The sequence below is a fragment of the Pezoporus wallicus genome, unplaced genomic scaffold (assembly GCF_028554395.1).
Source record: "Pezoporus wallicus isolate ANWC-B61680 ecotype Strahan unplaced genomic scaffold, APGP_CSIRO_Pwel_v1 contig_5524, whole genome shotgun sequence".
Classification (NCBI taxonomy): Eukaryota; Metazoa; Chordata; class Aves; order Psittaciformes; family Psittacidae; genus Pezoporus; species Pezoporus wallicus.
Genome location: NW_026636622.1, coordinates 281,163 through 306,046, shown reverse-complemented (window position 1 = coordinate 306,046; position 24,884 = coordinate 281,163). Strand labels below are relative to the sequence as shown.

Here is a 24,884-nt window from a genome sequence, read left to right as displayed (position 1 = left end):
GCTGACAAGGCAATGTGCCAGTGTCCCATAAAACCGGGAGAATAGTGCAAAGCCTTGAACTGAAAGGTTGATATTTGCAGAGGGAAAATGTTATTTTTTTTTTTTAATCTTTGTTTTCGTGTAATATCTGATGTCAAGCTGCTAGTCTGTGTGGAGCCTTTTCTATCCTTTCTTGTGCTGCTTAACAGAGCTACACAGCCTGTGTGTGTACTTTGCAGTTTGCTGTGTGTGTCTTTCTGGATCCCTTTCTGCTAGGGTCCCTGCAGATCTAAACTCTGCTGTCACTATAAGCAGAGTTACAATAACATATCCCAGTATGTAAGTGCACTTTGATGCCTACAGCCAGGTAGTATACCTGTTTACATAAGAATACCTGTGGTAATTACTGTGCTGTATGACACGCTGTGGAGGTGGACAGTCTGCATCTTGGGTCTTCCATGTTATCTGGCCGAACTTTACTGGTTTGAGTGCTGGGCTCATATGAGCACTTGGAGTTCCAGCTTTGCAAACGTAGCTTAGTGTTTTTTGAATTGCATAAAAAGGTATAGAATAAGAGCATAATCTTCACAAATCATGTTTTAAGTTTATATTTAAAGCAACTAAGGTGTCAGTTATCTAACAAATATTTTTCCTGTCAAGTCCTGATAAAAGTTTTACAGTGTGACTTTCTGTATCTGATCAGTAAGACTTCTAGGTGGTGATAGCGCAGGTATGTTTGTTTCCTGTAGTAGCTTAGTTACAGGTCAGTGTTTGTTCAAGCTGTGATAGTATTTCAGGCCAAGTTTTCCTCGCTTTCTTACCAGGCCTGACAAAATAAAACTATATCTTAGAAAAAACTATATGTTAGAAGAAACAAAGTAAATGTTGCTGCTTGGTTTACCTATAACTAACTCTACCTCATTTGTAGCTTGGTGACGTTTACCTAACTTAATGAAGTTCTGTGTCTGCCTTTTACAGGCTGGGTAGGAAGACTAAGCCTCGAAGTTTTTTGGCTCTGAAGTGCAGATGTGTTTCAGATTTTATGCTGGGGGAGCAAAAAAGTTACAACTGCTTTATAGGCATGACTCTTCCTGAGCAAAGGGGCTTTGAACCAGCTCTGATCTGTCCATTGCTTTAATGAACACTGCATGTGCATTTCAGAACTAGGAGGTCATATAGTAGGTGTCCAATTGCTACAATGCTTGCTGCCATCCTCTATGAGCAATTGCCCAATGAGTTAGTTATTTTAAACTCAATCCGTAATTAAGCTGACAAGTCACATCTGTAACTCCACAGGAAAAAGCAGTAAGAGAGTAAAATGCCAACAAAATATACTAATATTTTTAAATGCACTTTTAAAAAGTTATTTTAAAATTTACCTGTCTACTCAACATTGAATTAATTTATTTCATTTTCTATAGCAAATTTTCAATTCCCAGGTTCTGAGCTGGACAAAAGTCTTTAAGTTACGGATTTATAAATGAATTGCTGATGCATAAAATGGTTGAAAAATACTAAAAGGCAATACTTTAACTTATGCTGTGACATGAGGTCTTCTAATTTTCTAGTGTCCCCTTAATAGCTAAAGGTATTTTTTAGTCTTTGGAATTTCTCAGGTCCTGCAGAAATAACCATGTGTTTTGGTTACTCGTGCAATGAGTATTCAAAATGGATGCTATAATGGGATGATGGACAAGTGGATGTGGAGCAATTTAATTTGTTTGTTTTTTTTTTTATTTTATTTTATCTTCCTTGTCAGACATGGTTTTTAGCAAAGTTGTGGTATATGTGTAAGGCCTTTCCTGGTAAGCAGTTACTTTCCATTAAAAGAAGAATGGAAGCATGGCTGTTCTTGTTTCATCATGATGCTAACTCCTCTGCAGACTCTCTCCCCAGCTATCAGAAACTGGCTATGTAAATTACATATAGAATAAAGAAAACTTTCTCCTTGGAGAAATTGAACCTATTGGCTTCAAACTGTATTCTAAGGGACTTCATGAGCTCTACATTGTATGATCAAAGAGCAAAAAATAGTTTTGTTTTATCTTGCAGGATGGAACCAATGCTGGATAATGAGCAACTTTTCAGACACTCCTATATTGCTAGTATTGAGCCACCTCAAAGAACAGGACCAGTAAATGTGGAAGATATTAAAGCAGATCTCTCTACTGAATTTTCTTTGGTTTCTTCAAGCTCAGATACAAGCCAGGTAAGAAAATTTTGATGCTTGCATTGTTTGGATATCTTCTTAAAGGAGTTTAGACCTTTCATTGATAACAATAATCAGAACTTTACATAGAAGATGAAAAGCATCTTTAGTATGTCTTTAATTTGGAGAAGATGCATAGGATTAGACTAAGTAGTGTGGCACTGCACTAGTACCTTGCAGGGTGCATCGGTCCTCTGTGAATGAGGCTAATTGCCAGTTTAGAGCAGCTTAATCATTGAATGTTTTTGTGGGTTTCATTCTTGATATCTAGTTGGCCTGTATGTAGTGTATATACATGTGCTGCTAGATTAATAACTAAGTTATGACAGTGACATTCTGCAGTGGCCTAGGCACTTGTAAAAACTGATGTAATGAATTCCTTTTGCTTCCCATGTCTTCAAATAAGTTTGTTCAAAATAGCCTGTTGAAAATAAAATTGCTTATCAAAGAATCTTAACAAATTTCTAACAATTTTTTTTTCTTTTTTTACTTAAGAGGAGCAGTTTGGAGTCTAAGGGACACATACAAGTTTGTCTGCGTATTAGGCCATTTACGTCATTGGAAAGAGAGAATGAATTCCAGGTGTGAAACTTAATTAGTTTAAAAATACTTTAAATGTATAGGGGTGTTTTTTCCCCTGTAAGTTGAGCTCTCTGTACTCTTTTCATGCCTGCTTTGATTATGTTTCCTTTTAATAGGACTGTGTTTCACTTGAAGACTCAACAAGCATCATACTGAAGGCTCCCCAAAACTGTTTGAGTCGACTAAGTGAAAAGAATGCTGGACAGATGATACAGAAGTTCACTTTTTCAAGAGTAAATTAATTGTCTTTAAATGTTTTTAATTTATTCACGGGAAAACTTGGTTCAACTTATTTAATATTAAGCAAACTAGATTTTTAAACTGTCAATAGTCTTTAAGTTTACAAATATATAATATTTAAAAGATTCTTTAGAAGCCTCTAATGATCGCTTTACCAAGAGATATCTTTATTTTGTTTATGCTCAGGTGTTTGGACCTGAAACAACTCAAGAAGAAGTCTTTGAAGGTGCCATGAGGCAACCTGTGCAGGATTTCTTAGATGGATATAATCGCCTTATTTTTACATATGGTGTTACAAATGCTGGGAAAACCTACACATTCCGAGGTATAAGCAGAAATGAGGCTCCTTGAATGAAATTTCTCTTTTGAGTGCTCATTGTTTCTAGCAGAAATATTATAGCTTTTTCCTTTATTTAAAGTGTAGGTCCTAGACATTGGCTTATCTTGAATATTAATAAATAACCTTCAAAGTCCCCTTCCATAACAAATATCACTAAGCTGCCAACAGATGGAGTCCCTCCCAGAGTTAAAGTAAGCATATAGTGATTTGTAAGGTTACAATAATTTCAACCAGTTGTTTGATTTTTCTTTTCCCCTTGAAGTATCTAGAATGTCAGGGAGGAGAGGGAGTTAGGAAAACATACCTTCTATGTACCAGGATATGAAAGGTGTGTAAGTTACTCTACACTAGACTAGTGTTTGGGTTTTTGTGTCTTTTTTTTTTAAGACTGTTTATTGTTTGCCAGCGAGTGTTACTTTGTTCATGTTAAGTTGACTAACAAATGACATCGCAATAAACAAGAAATGATTAGAGAAGAGAGACAATGATGAGAAATAAAAGTAAGGCAACAGTACTTTAATTTCCTATGTTATTTAGTTCCTGGTTTGGTTTTTAAGTGCTACCTAGATCTTACATAAGTTCTGATTTATGTGGCGCAGCTAGTGCTATAACTCTTAGAAGCCCATCTGTCTTGAGTAGCAGAAACTGTCAGAGGCTGGAAGATATTATTTTCAGAGTCTGAGATAGAACAGTAGTTTCTCTTCTAGTCTATCACATTCTGTCTGTTTAGAAATCAGTTAAGTGAACCCTTCTTAAACTTGCATCTGGATTCAGAAAAATCAAATGTGCACAAAATTTTGTCTCCTTTTTGCCTTTCAGGAGCAAAAGTAGTATGCTCTGAGAAAAGGGTCTGGGACAGTGAAAGGCCTGTGTCTTTCCACAAGGCTTCTAGTACTACTTTTGTTGGGTCTGTGGAGTTAGTACAGGACAACAGCTGAGAGATCAGTAATGACTTGTATTTCAGGATTACTTCCTTGAGAGAGTGAGTGAAAGCACCTTGTGAAATGCAATCTCAAAAACTGCAGTTCTCTAAATGTCTTGTTGGTTGTAGTATTTTTGTTTGGGTTGTTTTTTTTTTTCCTTTAAGGCTAAGCTTATGAGAATACCACAGCAGTTTTTTGTCATGTTTTACCCCTTATTGTCAGAAGTGTAGAGCATGAGCAGTTGTTGAAAGCTGATAATATTTAAAAAAAAAATGATGTTTCTGTTATATTGAGAAAACAAACAAACAACAATGACAAAAATCCAAAACTCTACTGCTTGATGCTGTAAGTGGCCTCCAAATTCCTCATGTATCCCTTGAGATTAGGATTGCTTGTTTTTGTCTTCATGTATCTGATTACCTTGGTCCCAGTAATAATTAGGATCTTTCTTTTGTATGTTGCCTTCAGGGACAGAAGATGATGTTGGTATTCTGCCAAGGACTATGGATATGTTGTTTAAAAGCTTTCAAGGAAAGTTATATACAGCAATGGATCTCAAACCCCATCGTTGTAGAGATTATATAAAGCTGACTAAAGACCAAGTGAGAGAAGAAATTGCTATTAAAAATTCAATACTTCGCCTAACAAAAGAGGTAGAGAATCGCTTCTTCCTGTACTGATGAGTATGCACATCTTTAGATAACTTAGTGTTACCCTGTTCATTTCTCACTAGAAAGACACTGTATTTAAGCATGGACATATCTATTTGCTGTCAGCCAGCTATTCAGATGAGCAGTAAAGTGGCCAGTAGAGCTGATGAACCCTGTTCTCCTGTGGATTTCTGTCTTGTAGCTGAATACTTGGTAGGATGTAAACTTAAGGGTGTGTTTTTTCTGTAGTTTGGGCACCTGACAATTTATCCTCTAGGGTTGCTGATACTTAAAAAGGACTGTACACTAACAGTATCCCCATCTGTGGAGATGCTGTCAGGTCTGCTCTTTTAAAGAATTACTGTCTTTCAGGATACTTGACTGAAATTAATGATTTTGAGGTTCTTCCCCTCTTTGTTTGGCAAGTATCCTCAAAAGAAGCAATTTTTATTTCATTTTCCTTTTTCTTTTTTTTTTTTTTTAACAGCAGAGCTATAAAGCCAGTGGACTTCTAAAGATTTGAATTAAAATGGCTTTCTGCTGGGCTTCCTTCTGAAACAGATCACTGTTGAATAGTCCAGAAATACACTTCAGTTTCACGAGCTGTCTGGAATTCTGAAGCTGTTTAGTCTAATTACAGTTACAGGGGATTTGTATGTTATGTAAGGATACCCTTTTTCTTGATGTTTTTAATTCTGAAATGAATGAAATAAGAAACCTGAGTGTATGCTAGCAATTTGAACTAGGAAGGGATTATTGTGGCTTTTTTTTTTTGTTTGTGGTTTTTTGTTTTTGTTTTTTTTTAATTTTTTTTTAATCTTTAATGAAAATGTTCAATTTATCTCCCTAGTAGTATGTCAGGTTATAATGAAGTATTCTGGCTGTTGTGTCTTGGAATATATGTGACTTTTTTTTTCTTTTTTTTTCATCTTAGTTAACTGGACTTCTCCAGTGTGGAAGGCAGGTGGCAGCAAAATTCTTCAAGCTTCACTTCAAAAGCTTAGGCTCATCTTAAATCTTGCTCTAAGAGTCTTTAAGAATTTCAGAAAAGCCTGTTATATGTGCATTGAATACATGTATATGTTCCCTCTATCTTCTGAAACTGTGCTTAAAAGAACAATACTTCAGCTTATAAATTTGGTGGCAAAGTTTGTGTCTATATTAAGAGATTTTGATGGCTGTTTTTTATGTATAAAGTTCAAACCTAAAAGTTTTGATTACTTAACTATTTAACTATTTCAGGAATATCTTTATAGAATTCCAACTTTAAATGAAATATAACCTTGACAAAATATTAAAAAAAACCCAAACAAACCAACCAAAAAAAAAAACCCTAACACCCAAACAAAACCCAACTGACCTAAACCACACCTATTTTCCTCTCTCTTAGGCAGTTCTGTTTCTAAACAAAAATCATTCAACCAAAACTAAAACTGGGAATGGAGTACATGTGTATGAACCTCATAAGCTCTAATTTGTTCTTTTGGTCTTTTCTAGACTTGTGGTTTTCTTTTATTGAAGAGCACAGCGGAAGATTTTTGTTCTCTTCCTAAGACCTAGACTTTATTACAGGCTGTAGAAACCTTTCACAATTGAATCACGAAGCAATAAATTGCTCACTTAATTTCTTAAGTTGAACATATGTTCTACACTTAACTGTTTCTGAGAGTTGACCTAATAAGCTTCAAAATAAGGAATTCTGGATTAGCAAAATGCCAATAATAAAAAATAATCAGGATTCTACATTTGCTGTGATAAGAGTAATTGTAAACTGCAACTGGACTCCTGCAAATCATCCTGTTTAAATAATCCTGTTTCTGTGTGGGCTCTCACTTCCCTCTTTTTCTGTGGCTCATTTTCTTCTGGTTCAGCAAGCTGAAGTGCTGTATGCTGTGATAAGGCCTAACAGAAGTGTCAGGAATGAGTATTAAAGTAAGAACAATCCTTTCAACAGGAGTCTACTGGTGCACTAGGCATAATATGTAGGTAGAGTTTTTGTATTGATACATTACAACTGTGCTGCATTCCTATCTAGTAGGACAATAGAGCTACTACAGGAGTAACTGGTGGAGTACAGTCAACAATATATCTTCAAGTCTGTTCTCTTTTATAGGTAGACCATCAAAATGGCACCACCAACAAAGCTCCGGCTGATTCTAATGGTATGTTTAATATTAAGGAATTGTAATTGAAGCTCACAAAGAAGTTTTCATCAGGTCAATAAATGACTTATGGACTATGTTAATAATAAAGTGACTACTTGACATTTTTATATGCCTATGAATTGGGTAGTAAGCAATTTATCTGTGCAGAAAACAGTACTACTTATTCTGTGGGCCCTAGTTGTGTCCTGACAGGCTTTTAGAGTAACTGTATGTAATCTAATTCTCGCACTTAAAAACTACCTAGGTTTGCTTTAAAAAGTCAGGATGAAGTGTACTTGTTGATTTAATTCAATCTTCTAAAGATACTGGAGAGACTTGAATAATTCCAGGCAAGCTGTGTGTGTTTGATAGAATTTGCTAGTGGAAAAGGAAGTGGTAGAGTGTCTCTTGCAATTATGTAGGGCAAGCATGTGATGCTTAATAAAAGGGGGAGGGGATCTTAGTTGTTTTTGTCTATGACATGTGTTCTAGAAGGCTCAGTTTTCACTTACTAATTTTTTTTTAAATGAAATTCACTTTACTAGGCCTATATTGACTTGTAATACTTTGTTCTTGGCAGATTTGGAACAGCTCTTAAAAGACCCGGAACAGTCTAGCCCAACTGTGAAAAATTACGTGAAGTTTTCTGTTTGGGTTTCATTTTTTGAGATTTACAATGAATGTTTTTATGATCTCCTGATTCCTGTATCAAATGACAAGAAGAGAAGGACGCTACGCCTTGCTCAAGACATCAAGGGATGTTCGTATGTAAAAGGTGATTGGAATACATTGCAAATTGCCAAATAGTATTACTCCTGGTGTGCATATGTTATCTCTGAAGCCCTTCTTACTTTTTGTTGATATTTACAAATTTATCATGTTTGTTCTTCCTAAAGGTCTGCAGTGGGTACAGATTTCTGATTCTAAAGAAGCTTTTCGACTTCTAAAACTGGGGTTGAAACAGCAGAGTATTGCAAGCACGAAACTAAATGCTAACTCCAGCAGGAGGTGAGAAACATATTGAATAACACTGGGCATAGGATGGTGTGTGGGACGGAGCATGCAACAAAAGTATGTCTTGAAGGTCTAGGGAAGAAGCTTTAAGAAGGCCTAGATATCTAGGCTTAGGAAGAAGGTCTAGATATCTAGGTTTAGGGTTTGGCATCCTTTAGCAGTGCTTTAAGCCAAAAAGATTCAGTCCTTCAATAAGATGAACATGCACTAAACCGAACAGTGTTTTAATCAAATAGTCTCCTTCAGGGAAAAGCACTTGGCTCCTATTCAATCTAAATGTCTGAGGAAAAAAAGCAAAATAAGTGCTACATAAGTATCTCTTCAAAAGTTTGTATCTGATAGGGTATATGCTTAAGTATGTTGGCAGAGTCAACAGTGTTTTAAACAGACGTGATGGAGTCTAAAAATATTTTCACTTCTCTACTGATTTAAATTTCTTTTAGTCACAGCATATTCACAGTTAAAGTATTGAAAATTGAAGATTCAGGAGCACCGCAAGTGATTCGAGTCAATGAGTAAGTTCAGAGCTGAGTCTCCCTCTTCTTTTATGATGTCAGTTATCTTGCATGTTGATGTACTAGTATTGCACTATACACTCAGAACTCCCTGGTAGAGCCTCATGCACATACAGAGTTTTCCCCACTTTCTAAATTCATATGGTACTTGGTCCTCCATCACAAGCCATCAGGTGGCAATGCTGTTCTGTATCTTGTACCCTCTATTCAACACAGGGTTCAGTTAGCCTGCTGTACTCCTGAACTCATGTAAGTCCTCAAAAGGAATTGAGGTGGAAGGGGAAACCTGTTGGGAAAGAGTTTGGCAGGCAGTAGTGTGAAACTTGTTTAGGGAAACAGCAAGAAATCTTTCTCTAAGAAAAATGTTTTTAAAAGCAAGTAATTTTTTCATGCTCAAAGGTAGATAAAGTGGATTTCTTTATCTGCTTTCAGATTGTCATTGTGTGATCTTGCTGGTTCAGAAAGATGTACCAAGACCCGTAATGAAGGTGATAGACTGAAAGAGAGTGGAAATATAAACACCTCCCTTCTGATTCTAGGCAAGTGTATAAACGCACTCAAGAACTGTCAACAGTCAAAGTAAGTCCTCTTATGAATTGCATACTGGTTGTGGATTTTAAATATTGCCTAGAACATTTAAAAGCTATTGTTTAAAATAGACAATGCTCTCACTAAGGTTTTGGTAGAAAAGATATATAGACTTGTAAAGTCTATATTGTAAAGTTGTGTTGATCTAGGAAAGCTATTGTTAAACTTGCTTTGTTTTGTTCCTTATCTCATTCAAATTCTGACATCCTTTAGATATGCTGTTATGGATTTTATCAAATTAACTTGCTTCTGAGCTTGGCTTATCCAACAAACTTTGCAAAAGAGTGTTTTAAACTTGTGTTAGAGTCAGATTTTCAGCCTTCTGTTATTCCTTAGAGCTAACTCTATTTTCTACATACTTCTATTGGCAGCTGCTCATAAGCTGTTAGTCTATTTAGAATGTGGTTTGTTTTTTTTTTTTGATCTTAACTTTGAATTTTAACAATATAGAAGAAATACTCTAAAGCATGATCTCTTAAAATGCTAATATGTGCCCCTTTGCAAGCTGGATTGGAAGCAGTAACTTTCTTAAAGGAGTTTTGTTTCAGTCCTGCAGCAAAGCTACTTATGAGCTGTACATGTATTCTGGCAGGAGCGTCACTATCTTGAGTTCTACGTTACTGTTCATATAACTGAATAGCTGTTGTGTGTCCAAAATGCAGGTAACTTATTCAGTGGCAAGTGTCTTTAATCATATCTTAGGAATTCTCATAAAAATTCTTACCATAAAAAAACTACATCACCAGCTGTTATGTTCAGGGTCACAGCTTTTGATTTTTGAAATGCTAAACTGCTGGGAATTAGGAAAAGTTCTGAAAAGTATCTCCATGTGTTTGATGTATACTTGTTTTCTTGCAGTTGTCTGTTTTCAGAGACAGGATACTGAACAAGAGGTCTCTGGTAGTGTTGGATACTGCATGCCTAGAACTAAGTATATGCTTTCCATGAATGTGGAAAGGAAAAGAGGTGGGACTATAGCTTGAGGTAGCATAAGGTCATGTGACCTACCTGATGCTATATGTTGAGTATGCTGTTGGTTGCAGTGTATCCTCCAAATGTATTGCTATAGCTGATCTGAGACAATGGCTAAAGCAGCAGTTCACATCAGCCGCACAATCTTTTCACAAATAGCTATATCTAGTCCAAAATAACCTTAATTGATTGAAAAGCTACTTTTATAAATATTTAAGTGTTTGTCTTGCACTGCATAGCTCTGACACTAGCTGGAAATTATTAACTTTCTGGTCATCTGTTCTTTTGTCTTCGAAGGTTACAGCAGCACATACCCTTTCGGGAAAGTAAGTTAACTCACTACTTCCAAGGATTCTTCAGTGGAAAGGGGAAGATCTATATGATAGTAAATATAAGCCAGTGTGCGTCAGCATATGATGAAACACTCAGTGTGCTAAAGTTCTCAGCCATTGCACAAAAAGTAAGTGTGTAGTGTTTCATCTTGTGATTAGTACTTCTGATTTGCATTTAAAGGACAGGTATTTTCACTTGTAAGAATAAACTTAGTTACTGGATTTTTGTCTCATTGAATCATATTTACTAATTACTCCTAGGCAGGCTTTACTACTTTGCTGAAAATCTGTAATTAATTCCTATAAAATGTCCAGCCTAACAAGACGCTTGCTGTATTTGGAAGAAATTCCCTGAGAGCTAGGTAAACTTTTTTCTGTGGTCATGATATGCTCCCACTTAGGAGCAATTCTAGCTCCCCATGTACTACTGCCATCTAAATTTGATTATTGCTCACCTGAAATATTGATAAAATAGGTTGAGCACCAGAGTTTGAATGGTCATCTTTATGACCATAGAGGTTTCAGTGGGTAGGTGGAGGGGGGTCCAGGCCTTTGGCATGTGGGCTTGTCTTAGCAGGTTAAGTACAACACCAGAAGGAGCAGATTGTAGGAGTGATACAATTATTAAAAAAACATAATTTGTAGGATGACATTTATGTAATGCAACTAGAAACTCCAAGTATAGGAAAAATAGAAATATGTCGGTATGTGAGGTGCCAACCCTCTTGTAGGTTGTTCAGCTTGTGAAACTTGGTTTTCCTAGGATCAGAAGAAGGGTTAGATTATAAAGTGACTCTTTGGTACCCTAGCTGGGAACTAGTCTAAGTAGTGAGTCTGAACAGAGAATAGTCTCAGCAGACCTATAGGAAAGTTCCAACAGCTGTCTCCTGGAAGTGCCAGTAAAGGTTTAAAAAATACTGGTGGCTTTGTTCTTTATTTTCTGGGTAGGTCTTTGTTATGGACGCATCTATTCTTCCTCAAGTTCAGTCATTTGGCCAGAAATCAGCAAAAGAATCATCGCTACTTGACACTAAAATGCCAATCCCAAGGAAAAGAACTACTGTGCTATGGGATAGGAGCTTAGAAGATGTGATTGAAGATGATGAGGAACAGCACATGTCAAAAGAAGAAGCAGTGCAGCAACATGAAGCAAATCAAGTTTGTATGAGAAAAGAAGACTATATGGTATGTGCTAAGGTTTCTTTAAGAATTAGTGTAGAATGGAGTCTTGAAGCAAAGCGGTATTCTCATTTTCCCATCTCATGGTTTTCTGGTGTTTTTTTTTTTCTGATCACCATTATTCAACTTGAATATGGTCTTGAGATCTAAAAGTGGGATTACTCATGACTTAGTGACTACTGTGGGAAAACTGTACAGACTGAGAAGTAAGAGTTGCAGATTTTTATTTCTCTCCTTTTGGTAACGCATGGTCAATGCACAGCAAGTAATATTACCTGTTTTCTAGCAATACAGGAGACTGTTCCTTTGTGTTCTATGTTTGGGAAAAATCTGAAAACGGCTCTTTAAGGAAGAGCATTTTGGTCAATACTAGGGAAGACAAGGGTGAGGGAACAGGGGACTTGAGGTTTCTGTGGAGTTTTCATTAATATTGCCCCAAAATGAGGATCTGGAAAACAAGAACCAATTCCTATGGCACTTAAGCCTGTCTTTTTAAGACAGCTTCCAGGGTTCTTGTAATAAGCTTGTTGTTTGATGATGTCTACTCTGTGTGAACTTCTAAATTGCAGATAGTTCAATCTACTCATGAATCCTCCTGTTGTATGAATGAGCTAGTAAAAGAACTGTAAGAACTTTTGCCAGTTCAAAGTGCTGTAATGGTTGAGGAAAGGGGAAAAATGTCACTTGTGGGAAACTGTTTCTTTATTGAAATCTTATGGTAATTCTAGACACTGCTGAATCTCATAGAAGATTTGAAGAAGAAACTTATTGCTGAAAAGAGTAGCAAGCTACTGATGGAACTAAAAATTCGTGAAGAAGTCACAGAAGAATTTACACAGTTTTTTGCTAAACGGGAAAGAGATTTCAAGTAAGATAGCTTTAAGTGGTTTTAAAGTTACTGTTTTTTAAAAAAAAGTAAAATTCACTTGTTTCTTAAACCTGTCTCTCAGCCAAAAGAAACCATCCACACCCTTCTGATAGACTTGCTGCATTTGTTAATACATGAGTTTTCTATTTGGACAATGAGTTCAGGAAAAATGTCTAATCTGTAAGTGATGCTTGTTCCCTTAGCGCTTTCCCTACAAGAAAGGCTTTTTTCATAGGATTTCTATTAAAAAGAGGGACATTTTCATGTTCTTTAGTTACTGCAGTCTTGGGGATACTCCAGACAGATATATTGACTTGAGAAGCTTACTAAAAAAATAAGTGCTATCCATAATCTTTGAATATATTAGTCTCCCCTCATTCTCTGGGGCTGTGCGGCATGGGAAATATACTTGTATTTTGGTGTAGCAGCACTGTTTTGTGTATCATTCTCTTGTGCTAAAATAAACAACTTTGTTTATAAGCAGCTGTACTAATAACTTCTTAGCATCTCATACTGGCTAGCTTTTATCTGACTAATTTTCCCTGTTATATAGAGAGTGCCTTTCTCAGGAACGAGAACGACTTGAAGAGAATACTGAAAGACGTCTGGAAATCTTCACGGAACTTGTAAATGGTTATATTAAAAACACAGATGAAGGATATAAAGACGGGCCTAGCAGTGAGGAAGCTGGACCTCTGGTACTTTTACCTGTGTACACCCCCTAACCCATACCCCAACATCTCTTTTTATTAACTACTCATTATGGCCATTATGTCTTGGGAATTAGAAGAGTGGTTTCAAAGATTATGTGCTGTGTAACTGTATCCTCAGCAAGATGTATTTATCCAATTTAATAACAGTTATTGAGCCTTGGATGGGTGTGCATTTAGGCATCTTTGGGGTTTTCTGCATTGTCTGTTCTTTTGCTGTATTTAGTCAATGTTCTCCTGGTAGAAAAAATACCTGCTCTGACACTAAGTTTGGAGGGGATGCTTTTGTGGTGATGTGAAAGGGAATGTGGTGGGTCATTAGATGTTTTAAAAAAGAAAAACAGCTATGACTTGATACTGGAGAGTGATGTGTAAAGGTAGACAAAAACTGGCAATCAAAACAAATGAAACCCCAAGATGGTTTTGAAGCAAGAATTAGCTGTACTTATATGTTTGAATTCATAATGGTCTTCCAATTTTTCCGTAGAAATAATGACTATTGGGTAATTATTTGCCATTTCTAAATGGGTATAAATTATCTTTCAGGATGAAAAACGTAGCATTGGGCCTGGTACCTACACTGATCTTGAGGGCGTTATTGCTTCCCTGCAGGATGATATTGCAGATATCAAAAAGCAAGCAGAAGAAGCACACAAGTACATTGGGAATCTAGAGGACCCACGGGAAGCTACAGCTTGGCTTGAAAAAGAACTGGGAAAAACTACCACTGAGCTAACTAAGACCAAAGAAGAGCTGACAATGAAAACCAAGGAACTAATCAAAGCTGAAAGAGAGCTGGCAAAGAAAAGCAAGGGTGAGCTGGGTGTAACTGTGATGTGAAAGGCAAAACCAAGAAAGGACTGACTACTGACTGTACTCCATCCCTGGTGGTGCTCAAGGCCAGGTTGGATGAAGCCTTGGGTGACACGGTTTAGTGTGAGGTGTCCCTGCCCATGGCAGGGGGGTTGGAGCTAGATGATCGTAGGTCCTTTCCAACCCAAACTATTCTATGATTCTAAGTAGAACAAATGATCCAGTTAAGCAGGATTTTGGAACCAAATCATATGTATCAAGGTGGTAACCAATTGTTTTATGTATGTTCAAGTTGAACAATTTCACAGGTCTTGGTTATTCCATTTCTAAGACTACTTAATTTTATCAATTGCAGGCTTCTGAATCCTGGGGTAAAACATAAAATTGAATCTTGATTTCGTGATATTGTAGTCCCAGCGCTTTACATTTTGCTGATGCCGTGTTTTCAGGTACCCTGTGGAACGTTCATAGAGGAAAAAGTAACAATACCTTATAATACAATTTCAACAGACGTCTCTTGGCATGATCTATATTTTATATGGATTGCAAGGCTCAATTCTGTTTTAAAAAAAAAAAACTAAGCAACTTCTGAAATGTCTTGTGTAGATGTCAACATGGAAATAAATCAATCTATTCAAAAGCTACTGAGTTACCAGAAGACCTGGAAAAAATAGACCAATAACTAAACTACATATTGGCTGCTTATTTGACACAGTCTTTTCTTGTTACAGATGTTGAAACACAGATGATAAAATTAGCTGAGTCATCTGAGCAGCTTAAAGAAGCAGCTGAGGTAACTTTCTCAAGGAAAAAGTTGTGCAAAATTATGTGTTTTAATACAGTATCCCAGTAGCTTAAAATTCCTTTATGACTGATATTGCTTCCAAGTAATTGAATGATTTAACACTGACTGAATTACTGTTCTTTCATTTCCAAGAAAATGAATACACAGAATAAAAGGATTCAAGAACTAATGGACATTGTGGAGCAAAAAGATGATATTATTACGAGACTACAAGATTTGATATCCCTTTTAGAAGAAACCATAAAAGACTATGTAAGTCTTGGCTTCTCAATTTTCCTTATACAAAGATCTAAATCTATCTTAATATTGGCTTAACTATTTCAGAAAATTGAATTTTTCTGTAAGGAATTGCTACTTGTTTGAATGGTAGCAGGCGAGTTGGCATTGAAAGTAAAGTTACAGTGAAATGTGTGGGGGGTGTGGAGAAATGGAACTTTCAGAAGCAGTGATCTGGAGTTATTGGCAACAGGAGATGAGACTTTGAAAAGGCCCTCTAAAGAAAAGGGGGCGGGGGTGGGGAAACAACTCAAAGTGGGAGGACTTAAACAGTAGGAATAGAGGGGTTATATCACTGTCCTTACTTTTGCCTGAATGGAAGAGGAAGAAAAGGAGTTTTTTTTGCAGTAAAAAGTAAAATTTTATTTAAGTCAAAAAGTTAATGTGGGAAGGGTAGTGATTGCATAAATGAGTAAGAAAAATCAAGTGTGTTTCTACCACCATCACCACCATGCACACACCCTTTTAAAGGGTGGACATATGAATATATTGAACAAAGTTTTAACTGGGAGTGGTTGGCCAGGGTATCTCTGTTTATGATGTGATTAATAAAGCTTGCAACTGGCTAGTCTACTACCACCTGCTGAATATCAAAAGACTAGCTTGGCTAAATGTATACTGGTTTAAGAAAAAAAAAAAAGAAATCTGCATTTAAGGTTGGTTGTTTTTTTGAGCCTAATGTCCAGTAACCTGAAGTAGTTCTGAGAACCCTTCAAATTAAACTTAGCCAGGGCTCTGACCTATTTCTCTCTTCTACTATAAACTTAAGACTTTGATATACTTAATCTTCTGCTCCCTTTACTGCCCCACAGCAACCTAGCTTTTCAAAACTGGATGTTCTGAGTGTAAGAGTTTTGATGACTCTAATCTGTCCAGTGTTTCTGGAGAGTGTGTGGTACGAAACTTAAAACGACCACAAACCTCATATCTGAATAAATTTCCTTTTTTTTTTTTTTCTTGGAAGTACTTTAAGACAAGTAATTGGTCCTTGGCAACCAGCATGTCTTGTTACTTCTGTCATCTTGAAAGTAAAACTTCTTTCTTAATCAAACATGCAGTCTAACTGGGCTTTTAAGTTATTTCCAACTACCAAGTATGACAAGGAAGTGATGAATTTACAGAGCTGACTATTTGCCATTCGTACAAATGACACTGGACACTGCTTTAGATGGGAAGCAAACTCCTCTTACATGCAAGTCTTGTATTTTGTAATCTCCTAGTTTCTTGCTATGCTTCTGTACTTCAGACAAGCACAATGCTTTGCACTGCATCTGAAAGCGCACCTGCTTTTGATTTAAGTAACTGATCTATAACTGATTTGTTCCTCTCACAACCCCTAAACATATTAGATAATTTTGTAAAAATACTTGGTTATAGAAGATTAATAAGCTTTTTAAGTGCTCACTTTGTAAAACTTAAAAGTAATTGATTTTATTTTAACACAGGACAACACTGTAACTAGCCTTAAAAGAATGGCAGAAAAGAGCTCTAACCAGGTGATTGAAAGCAGTCAGTTCAAGGATTGTGAAGATACTGTATTGGGATTGGGAAGAAAACGCTGCTTTGAAAATAGGCCTACTGTGGAAGAAGAGCCACCTACAAAGAAAGGTAAAATTTCTACCATCACTCAAGGGAGGGGGGCCTCCCAAAAAAACTTGATTAGTAGCCTAGAACAGAAACTAAAAGTTGTGAAGCGTAAACATTGCGTTATGAAGAGAAAATCTACTGTCTTAAACTGTAAATGGAAGTAACTTGTGTAAATTTCATGTCGTGCAGCAGATCCTATACTGTGCACTCCTAAATGTTTAAAATAAACGTTAGTTTTTAGACTTTTTTTTCATCTTTTTATGGACTTGCACACTCAGCTGTAGTCCTTAAGAAATTTCTTAACAGCTGGTTTTGTACAGAACTTGCTGTTGATGGACTTCTGGGAAAGTAGCAACTCCCACTCAAGTTGCTTTAAAGTATTCTAAGCAATCATCAAAGGGGTCAATGACTGTTTTCAGTCATACAGCATGTGCTGTTAAACTTTGTTTCATTCTAAATGCATGCTGTGAACACACCAGCTTTCGTCACCGTGACAGTGCTGGCAAAGTAGAGAAACTTTCCGTTTAAATGGAAGTAAAATTATTTCAAGTCCACAGATAGCATATTGTGTGCAGCTCATGTCTGCACTTAAATCTTTTCACTTTCCTTCCTTCATCTGTGAGCTTACTAGTTCTCTTAGAATGAGGCGAATAAACTAACTACAGTGGAAGACCTTCAAGTGTAAGCGTGAAACTTAAAAGGACACTGCACTTAAATTATCTATTTCATTAAGATCTATTAATCAGTGAGAGTTGAGCTATGGGACAGATATTGTACAAATGGTATATGTAAGATCTGCCTGCATCTAAGTGACTTGATGACAGGGGTGGCCTTCAGTTTCTCAGAATTACAGAAAAGTACATAGAAAAGCAGAATGAAGTGTCTTCCCTTTGTGTCCCTTACTTTCTTGCCTTCCTCCTGGAGAACAGATGCAAGCAAGAAAATGTTCCAGGCGAGGATAGACTCGAAAAGTAGAAATAAGATTTAAAAAAATAGGAAGCAAAAAACATGTCCATAAAGAGGAGATAAAACATGTTAAAAGGAGACTTGTTAAATTCACATGCTCACAGAAAACTGTGGATAGAGATAGTGAGTAAACCAAATGCTGGACTGTCATGTATCACACCCTGCAGTGAAAGAACAAGGGAACATTAGATCGAGTAGAAGATCGGTTTAAGTTTATGGAAAAAAGCACTTCATGCAGTGGGTAATGAACTTCTAGTATTTCCGGCACTAGAAGGTAGGAGAGGCAGGTGATTCTCAGATTCCGGGAATGATTAGACAAGCTAACAGCCAATAGGTCCACACACAGATACTGAAATGGTTAAGCAGAGTTATACTGTCCCATATTCTTTCAACCCTCCCAATTGTTCTGTATTAGGGAAGGTCTGTAGGAAGTGGCTGGACCTAACAACAGTAGAAAAAGGTGGTAAAATATTAGGCTATGTCAACTTATAGTGTGTGATGCAGTAGGGCATTTGTCATTTGAAGTCTCTTATTTGAAGGTGTATAAACGTCACACTTACAGAAAATTTCTGTCTCTGTACCAGATGCATGTCTAATTCAGCTCTGCTATCTTTGATTAGGATGAATATTAGATCATAGCATGGCCATTTGATGGTGCTGTCTATATAAGGGTGGGAAATGAAGCTCATTTAGACTTATTGATATACTAGATAGTAGTAGGTTTGTTATCTCATGACTGAAGCTCATCTAAACAAACAAAAATAGAAAAGGGATAGTACTCAAACAAAAAATTGACTATCAGTGCTAATTAATATAAGCACCGAGATTTTTCTGTTTAAAGAACAGGCTATTCAGACATGTTAAACATGTTTCTTTTGTGGGTGTTGAGAATAGAAGGCATCTGATTTTAAAACTGAGTTGTTTGAAGCTCCAAAATTATGACATTTATTAATATATGCTTACATTTAACCATTCTTGTTAAATGTGCAATAGAACAATTTGTGCAGCTACACTGTGATCATTTTCTCATAGTATTTAGATATACTAATGGCCTAAGACTGAAGTTTACTTTGGGAGTAGATAAGTTTTATCTTGTCTTGAACTTTCTGGTTTTGTATTCATCTTTAAAACTTACCTTCCATATTTTGGGGTGGGGCTTTTTCTTTTTAAGTACTTCCTACATAAAAACCTTCTGGACTGAATATTGTGTTTTCTTGCACTAGTATTTTACTTTGCTGCTTGGTTGTGATTGTCAGTACCATGCATCTAAATAATTTCTAAATCTTATTGTGAATGATCATACCCTACTGTAAATGTTGGGCTATGATCTGCCACTTTTTTCATCTTGCCACCTTACATCACAAAAATGTATCTTAAGGTACCTTGGCACCTTTCCCTTTTAGTGTGAACTGTGTAAAACTCATGTCCAATGTGAAAATATGTAGCATTTGGATAGGGAGGAAATTATATCCCTACCTGGAATTTTTCATCTTGTAAAATTCAAAAGCATGGCTTTACAAGCCAAAGTAAAGCTGCTGTTGTGTCTGACCTAGCAGGAGCACTTGATATATGTCTACCTAGAACAGAAAAGTACAGAAAAGCAGGAAGGCAAAATGTCCTGTGGAATTTGATCACTCTAAAAATAATTAAAAAAAAACCCCAACAAACTGAAATCAGAACCTCATTTGAGATGGAGAACACTGTTGCTAATGTTTCAGTATGATTTATTGTTACTAACTCTATAAAACTTGTTGGATCTGTTTGGAGGATGCTTCTGTGCGGTGCCTATTTACTTAATCCTTCCAAAGTAAGATGACAGCCAAATTCCACCTTGCTGCAGTTACTTGCAAGAACCCTCTGTCAGGCTTGATTTTAATACTAAAACATAGAATGCATGCTACTAAATGGACACTGCTGGATTCTAAAATGATTCTGTGAAGCATGGCTGGAGTCAATTTTGAAGGTGGTGAAATGTGTGTTAGTTTAGTTAGAATTGCTCATTACTTAAGGGGAAAAAAAAACTGGCTTAAGCTAATATTTATGAAAACTTGTGGTTGGGGTGGAACATTTCTCCCATCTTTCTGGGAGAACTTTACGTGCAACATATTAAGTGCATGTGTAAATAGTTATCCTTATATGTCGTTTAGAAACCAATTGAAAAGAAAGGAAGGTCCCAACACTAAGCAAAAAAAACTCATGCTGGATATTTAGCTTAACTTTTAAAGTTAAGGGGATAGCAAGTATGAATGAAACTTCTCAGAAATGTATATGACATAGCTTTTCTAAACATGGTATGAATGGTTGCTAGTTGTATTAAAGACTGTTGAACTGGCGAAGGTGGAAACTAGATATGACTGTGAATGGTATGTAGCTCACAGGTATCGCTACATATTAGTCAAACTAGAAAGGCCTTTCTACTAGTGGTACAGAGTAGGAGGCTGGAATAGAGCCATGGAAAAGTGTTAAGATTTCTCATGCTGCAAACTTTTTAGAAGCCTAACAGGCACCTACTGCATTTTAAATTAATCAGAGGGCTTTAACTACTTCAAGACAAAAATATGTCCAATGATATGGGCAGATGCTCTATCCCTGGCAATGTTCAAAGCCAGGTTGGACAGTCTTGGGTGATAGGGTCTAGGGTGAGGTGTCCCTGCCCATGGCAGGGTAGGTTGGAACTAGATGATCTTAAGGTCCTTTCCAACCTTAACCATTCTATAAGGGTGTGGCTTTCAGATGGTGACTGCTTTCTCTATAGTAATTGCCATATGGTGTTGCTTAGTGACTTGTACTATCTGTTTTAACCAGCCTGACCTTTATGTTATTTTTCTTGCTTAGGAGATACAAAGGAGAGTTGGGAATATGACCCTCTAGAGCAAAAAGGAGCTGAATATTTGAAAGCAAATACTTATGAGAACCTTCCAGAAATATTAGCGCTGAGGGAAAGAACTGAAACCTTGGAAGGTCAGCTAGCTGCACTTGAAGAAAAGAATAAAAAAGAGTTTAGCGAGCAGATAACCAACTTGCATCTCAAGCTTTCTGCTTCTGAAGAAAGGGCTTTTTGCTTAAGTGAAGAACTTAAGCAGTGTCAAGCTGATTATCAGAAGATTGCTTCTGAATTGGACAAACAGAAAACTATAAATAAGGAACAAGAAGGAAAGATTATTGAGCTGAATAATGAAGTAGAAAGTGCAAAACAAATGTTAATTGATAAATTGTCACAAATTAAAGCAGTGCTGTCTAAAGTAGATGAGTTGTATGAATGTCACTCACTAGCTGAGTCTTATGCTATGGATATTGATTTTGTTAATCTAAAAGCTTCATTAGACTTTCAAAAAGGTGAACTAGAGAGAGCTCAAGTAAGTTCTGTATACATGCAGTCCCAAACTACTGCTACGGAAGATCAGAAATGGGAGGGCTTCTTTCACAGCAGTGTTGAAAGCATCTGGGAAGAATGCAAAAATATTATAAGGGTTTCTTCAGAAAAAAGTCAGCGGATTCAAGAACTACTTCAACAAGTTGAAGACTTAAAGAAAGGACTTGATGACTCTGAGAATTGTAATAATCAACTAAAAATAAAATTAAATGAAATTGCAAATCAAGATCATCAGTCCTTAAAGGAAAAGGAACTTATGAGTCAGTTAGAAGAGCAAATTCAGAAGAAAACACAGGATTTTGAAAAACAGGCTGCAGAAGATCGCAGAGTAATTGCTGAGTTCGAGGAGGAAGTTACCACCTACAAGGAAAAAATAAGAGAGCTTGAATGCCTATTGGAGGCTTTTAAAGCTAAAGATGACAGCATAGAAAAGTTAGAAGAAGTACTCAAAGAAAAAGAATCTATTATTTTAAATCTAGAAACTAATACAGTAGCTCTGCAAGAGAAATGTGCTAATTCAGACCTAACCATTAAAGAGCTAAATGATAAAGAAGTAAATCTGAAGGAGGAAATTGTGCAGTTGATGAGCAGTTTGGAGAATATGAAATGCTGTCTTCAGGCGAAAGAGAAAAATGAGGATGAGCAAATACAATCTATAGAATTGTAAGTAAATACTGAGAACTTCTAGACCTTTGAGAATAGACTCAAAGCTACTTTCTGTGAACATAAATTTATTTTGACATAACACTTGCATGTGTATCAACTTTTTTAACCAAACTAATTAAGAAATTTTAATACACTATTTTACAGTTGCATATTCTGCTGCCTATGTTTTCCTCACCTGTTTGTATATTCTTCATAAATACACATCTAAATAGTGTGGAACTACTGTAGGGGGAAACAAGAGCATGCAAGAAAATAAAGAATTCTTTGGGGATCTCTAATATTGTTATATTGCATACGCTTTCTGGAGGAAATAACATAGTTTAATGTTATATCCTGTAACTTGTCTAAAAGCAGGTAATGTTTTCTTTTGGAAAGGACTGAATGTTAAAAAGGAAAAGAAGAAAGTTAAAAACAAGAAAAGAGCTTAGGGAAACAGCTGGTTTTGTTTATAGCTATTCTAGGTGAACAGAGCCTACTATAAGAACTTGAAGGAATAACAGGTTTAGAAGGATAGAACTTTCCCCAGCCCCTTCTACTTTTTAAATCTTTAAGAAATAAGAGATTAAATGTATCTGACAGACTATATTTGCTATATGCTAAGGCAATTGCAAGACAAAAATGGCTTCAAGATATTGTGTAGCCCTTCTTCTTACTAGGGTTTCTTTTGTGCCATATTTGTAGGTACCTGCATATACTCTGATGCACAACTTAACATGAAGGTCTGGGGATCCCCCACCTTGAAAGGTGTTTCTCCTGTTGTGTGGCCTTGTTTTGTATCTTCAGTTATAGAATCTAAAAAAACTTCTGTTAGTTTTAAAGTAAAAATCCAAGGTGTCTTACTGTAAACTTTTAAAAATAAATATGATCATTTAAAAATTAACTCAAACTTCTAAATTATTTTGTAGCCCTTGTAATAGCAGTACTTGTTGCAATATTATTACTTTTTCCACATTCTTCTTTTTACATATTTTGATCCTTATAAGGTCTGGTATCAAGGTATCAAGTTTAAACTTACTTGATATTAATCTTGTTCCTTTTCTTACTTTGTAAGGACACCTAATGATAAAAATGGTTGCTCTGGTCTGCTTAAAAATAAATTGCAGTGCTCGGAAGTGAATCTGATCAGTTTATTACTTCAGGATCATATAATAGGCTGAAATTCAAAAGTAAAATTGTAAGGCTTGGCATCAATCTGATAAATCTAAGATTTTTTTTTTAATGAATAAAACCAGCATAGAGCCTGAGTTAATGTGGAAAAGCTGTTTCTCTGAGATATGTAATACTAATGTCATTTACATTTCTTAATTTTGAACACAAGGCTACGTAATGATCTTTCTGAGAGTTCTGCCCTTGTACGGAGTTTGAAAGAAGACTTGCAGAGGAAAGAGGATGAATATATAGATTTGAAAGAGAAATTTTCTGATGCCAAGAAACAAATTCAGCAAGTACAAGAAGAGGTTGGTAATATAGGCCAAATGTTTCTTCAAGTTTGTTTGTGGTTCTGTTATTAAAACCTGTTTTCACAAATTTCAAGCTATGAATGTTACGTGATTAATAATAAAGCTGTTTCAAGTGATGCGTTTAGCATAATAGTGAATCTTAAATTAAATTACCATTAAAGTTGTAAGCTAAAGATAATACCAGACGTCAAAACACAGATTAATACAGATACTGAAGGGGGGATGTAAATTTTGTTAATGTATTTGAAAAAGGTTTGTAAAAACTATGGCTAATCTGGTTATGGAGAAGTAAATTATAAACATAATCTTTATGACAACAGTAGCCTTATGTTATTTGCTCTGACTTCAAAGGCTGATGTTTCAGGGGGAAAACACTGATATCTGGAAGGAGGAGATGGGTTTTTCAGAAAAATCAACTTTTAAAAATTTGAGTTACGTTTCCTATTAAGGTGTGGAGAAGAAATGAAAGCATGGAATCGCTTTAATGTTAATTGTTAGTATTTGCTTATCAAGCACTAGGACCTCATGAGATGTTACAAGAACTTAAAATCCAAAAGAGTGTTGCAAGAGTTTGGCTTGAAAATTAAGACTTGAAGTATTAATGTCTTCCCCAGCAGCCTATAATTTGAGGACCTATACCTACTAAATTTTCAGTGTATAATCCCCTGTTTGAGAAATAGCAAGGAATTGAATTTGTAGCTTGATTAGGTTATTTCCTGGTAGTTTTTTTTTTCTTTTGTGTTTGTTTTTTTTTTTGTTGTTTTAACCCTCTGCCCCTGAAATTTAGCTGTTTGCAGATATTTAACTCTTAATTAAAATAATTAGTTATTTAGGTAACTAAATTAGGTTGTAAGAGGCTTATACAAAATGCTAGCTTTCCTTGATGTCTTTGTGCGTTGTTACAGGTGGGTACAATGCGATCTGAGGAGAAATCACTGAGGAACAAGGTTAATGAACTTCAGAAAATTAAAAACCAGCTTAGTGAAGAATTAGGGATCAAACAGCGCACAATTCTGCAACTTAAAAAGGTTGGTTTTTTTGATTTTTTTTTTTTTTTTTTTTACTGCTCTTAATATTTTTTTGATGAATCCTTAAATGGGGCAAGCAGGAGGAAAAAGCTTACAGAAACTGGAGTAAAGATAAGAGTAGACAGTTTGAAATTAATAGGTGGATAAGAGATGTTTAAAGAATTTCTCACTGCATGCCACTGTCAAATTGTTTTTAAACAATCTGCCTAATTAATACACACTTAATACTTGCAGATATTCTGATTACTACTAACACGTCTATGTGTCACTAATGTTTTCCTCTAAACCTTTTTGGGTTTTAGTCAACTTGAATGGTCCTTAACACCACATAAAAAATTTATGCTGGACTGTTTTTCTTAAATGCTTTAGGAGCAGTTGAATAATGAGAAACTGGAAGAAATCTCCAAAGAGTATGAGAAAACATGTAAAGGTCAGAAAAAGACAGTTTTATTACTTCCCCCCCTTTGGTGTGGAATGACAACATAATGAGTTGTCATATTGTTAATGAACTTGGGACAGTTTTGTATATTTATATTTAAAAAAAAACTAGGAACTTCAAACAGGGCATTAAAATTATACAGTCAAGAACTAAATTTTATTAAGGCATTATTTGCAGGCACATTTGAAAGCAGTCAGTCTCATTAAGAAATATGCGCTCAGAGTAA

At 35.9% G+C, this 24,884-nt stretch overlaps 1 protein-coding gene across 1 annotated transcript in view; it reads left to right on the top strand.

Moving 5' to 3' along the window:
- The first annotated feature begins 650 nt into the window (after nt 1–650).
- KIF20B (kinesin family member 20B) overlaps nt 651–24,884 on the top strand; it is a 37,198-nt gene continuing 12,964 nt past the window's right edge. The window contains exons 1-23 of the mRNA XM_057400999.1: nt 651–709; nt 2,032–2,188; nt 2,684–2,770; nt 2,887–3,003; nt 3,197–3,335; nt 4,742–4,926; nt 7,037–7,085; nt 7,648–7,842; nt 7,964–8,075; nt 8,525–8,596; nt 9,029–9,175; nt 10,454–10,616; nt 11,437–11,673; nt 12,396–12,535; nt 13,089–13,233; nt 13,792–14,059; nt 14,790–14,851; nt 14,996–15,115; nt 16,585–16,747; nt 20,528–21,728; nt 23,050–23,188; nt 24,097–24,219; nt 24,589–24,649. Coding sequence (XP_057256982.1) covers nt 2,033–2,188; nt 2,684–2,770; nt 2,887–3,003; nt 3,197–3,335; nt 4,742–4,926; nt 7,037–7,085; nt 7,648–7,842; nt 7,964–8,075; nt 8,525–8,596; nt 9,029–9,175; nt 10,454–10,616; nt 11,437–11,673; nt 12,396–12,535; nt 13,089–13,233; nt 13,792–14,059; nt 14,790–14,851; nt 14,996–15,115; nt 16,585–16,747; nt 20,528–21,728; nt 23,050–23,188; nt 24,097–24,219; nt 24,589–24,649 — 4,081 coding nt within the window. The 5' untranslated portion in view covers nt 651–709; nt 2,032. The remainder of the gene's footprint in view (nt 710–2,031; nt 2,189–2,683; nt 2,771–2,886; nt 3,004–3,196; nt 3,336–4,741; nt 4,927–7,036; nt 7,086–7,647; nt 7,843–7,963; nt 8,076–8,524; nt 8,597–9,028; nt 9,176–10,453; nt 10,617–11,436; nt 11,674–12,395; nt 12,536–13,088; nt 13,234–13,791; nt 14,060–14,789; nt 14,852–14,995; nt 15,116–16,584; nt 16,748–20,527; nt 21,729–23,049; nt 23,189–24,096; nt 24,220–24,588; nt 24,650–24,884) is intronic.